The sequence below is a fragment of the Leishmania donovani genome, chromosome 15 (assembly GCF_000227135.1).
Source record: "Leishmania donovani BPK282A1 complete genome, chromosome 15".
Lineage (NCBI taxonomy): Eukaryota > Euglenozoa > Kinetoplastea > Trypanosomatida > Trypanosomatidae > Leishmania > Leishmania donovani.
The window spans coordinates 110,844-112,245 of NC_018242.1; the positions used below are offsets into that span (position 1 = coordinate 110,844).

General features: G+C 57.9%; 1 protein-coding gene across 1 annotated transcript; it reads left to right on the forward strand.

The window, feature by feature from the left end:
* Positions 1-1,139: 1,139 nt before the first annotated feature.
* LDBPK_150320 (ribonucleoprotein p18, mitochondrial precursor, putative) lies at positions 1,140-1,398 on the forward strand (the record flags this gene model as incomplete). The annotated part of the gene is made up of 1 exon (XM_003859509.1): positions 1,140-1,398. A coding segment is annotated over one exon (259 nt), but the record flags the coding sequence as incomplete, so codon positions are not given.
* Positions 1,399-1,402: the final 4 nt, after the last annotated feature.

Below are 1,402 nucleotides of genomic sequence, written 5' to 3' on the forward strand. Positions count from 1 at the left end.
TGTTGCGTCAGGCAAAAAAGGGGCACAAGTTGGAGAGAGGACTGACGCTACGCGTCAGTCCTCTCAGCCCCGACCTTCCTCTCCTTTGCGTGTGTCTCACCCCCCCCCTCCCCAGCGGACCTCGTCGGGCCTTGCCCGGTGTGGTGTGCGGGTCTGTATGCTTTTCCGCATCTGTTTGCTCTTTGTAGCCCGTGCGGTGCGCTTCAGCGCTTCCACCTCCCCCCCCCCCGTTTTTCCGCTTCTCTTGTGTGCTTACGGACGTTTTCCGTTGGGGCCGTCTATTTTGTTTTGTGCGGCGCTCGTAAAGTCCTGAGATGCACGGACTAGGAAATGAGAGGAGGGGGAGTGTGTGGATAGCGCCATCACCCAACCTATCTCGCCGCCTCTTGTTTATTTTTATGGGGCGGTCGCTTGTAGTTCTCTCTCCCTCCTCTCCCTTTTTTTGGGCGCTGATGATGATGGTGATCGTGATGATGTTTTATTTCGTATACAGCGTTCTCGTTTCTTCCTGTGGCCGTTGCGTGGAATACTCCGTTGAGGTACGCCGTGGTCTATGAGCTGGCTTGAGCGAGGAATCGGAAGCAACCCATCGCGAGGAGTGCGCGCCGGCATGATATGTTTTTTTTCGGTCTCTCACTACCAAGACACTGCCGCTAATGGTGCCTTGCGCGGGGCAGAAGCAACGACAATCAACCAGCGCCACCCCCTTCCTCCCCTCGCCTCCTTCCCCTCTCTCGGCCCCTAACTTGCCTACATGCGCATAGACGCCAAATCTTCTGGTGACTGTAAAGGAGGAGGAGGGAGGGGAAGTGTGGTGGCAAGCGGGGAAGCAGAAAGCGGTTCAACTTCGCACTCCTCAGCCTTGAATAACACTGTCTTCTCCGACAGCTGCGCACCCGCCCGTGCACACAGTAGCAGAAGCCTGCGTTGACGTCGTATGACCTTCTCTCTTCGACTTTTCATTCCACCGTCTCGCTCCCTTGTACCTCCTCCTCCTTCCTCCCGTGTACGTGACCCCACTCGCAAACTCACTCAAGCACAGCCGCCCTGTCGTCCTCCCTGCCCTTCGACAGACCCACTCGTCAGGCCACAACCCCCATATAAAGCCGCAGTAATCTGCCCAAGAGAAAGCCTCAAGCATGCGCCGTCTGTCTAGCCAGCTTATGTGCACCGCTGCCGCGGCCCGCTTCGCGTCCGCCGGCGGCGCGAAGAAGTACGACCTGTTCGGCTACGAGGTGGACACGAACACGGCGCTGTGGATCGACAAGGTGAAGAAGTGCCGCTACTACGACGAGGCCGGCGAGGTGCTGGTGAACATGAACGTGAAGAACTGCCCGCCGGATCTGGAGACGTACAACGCGACGCTGCAGAAGATCTACGAAGCGCCGAGCAAGCAGGACAA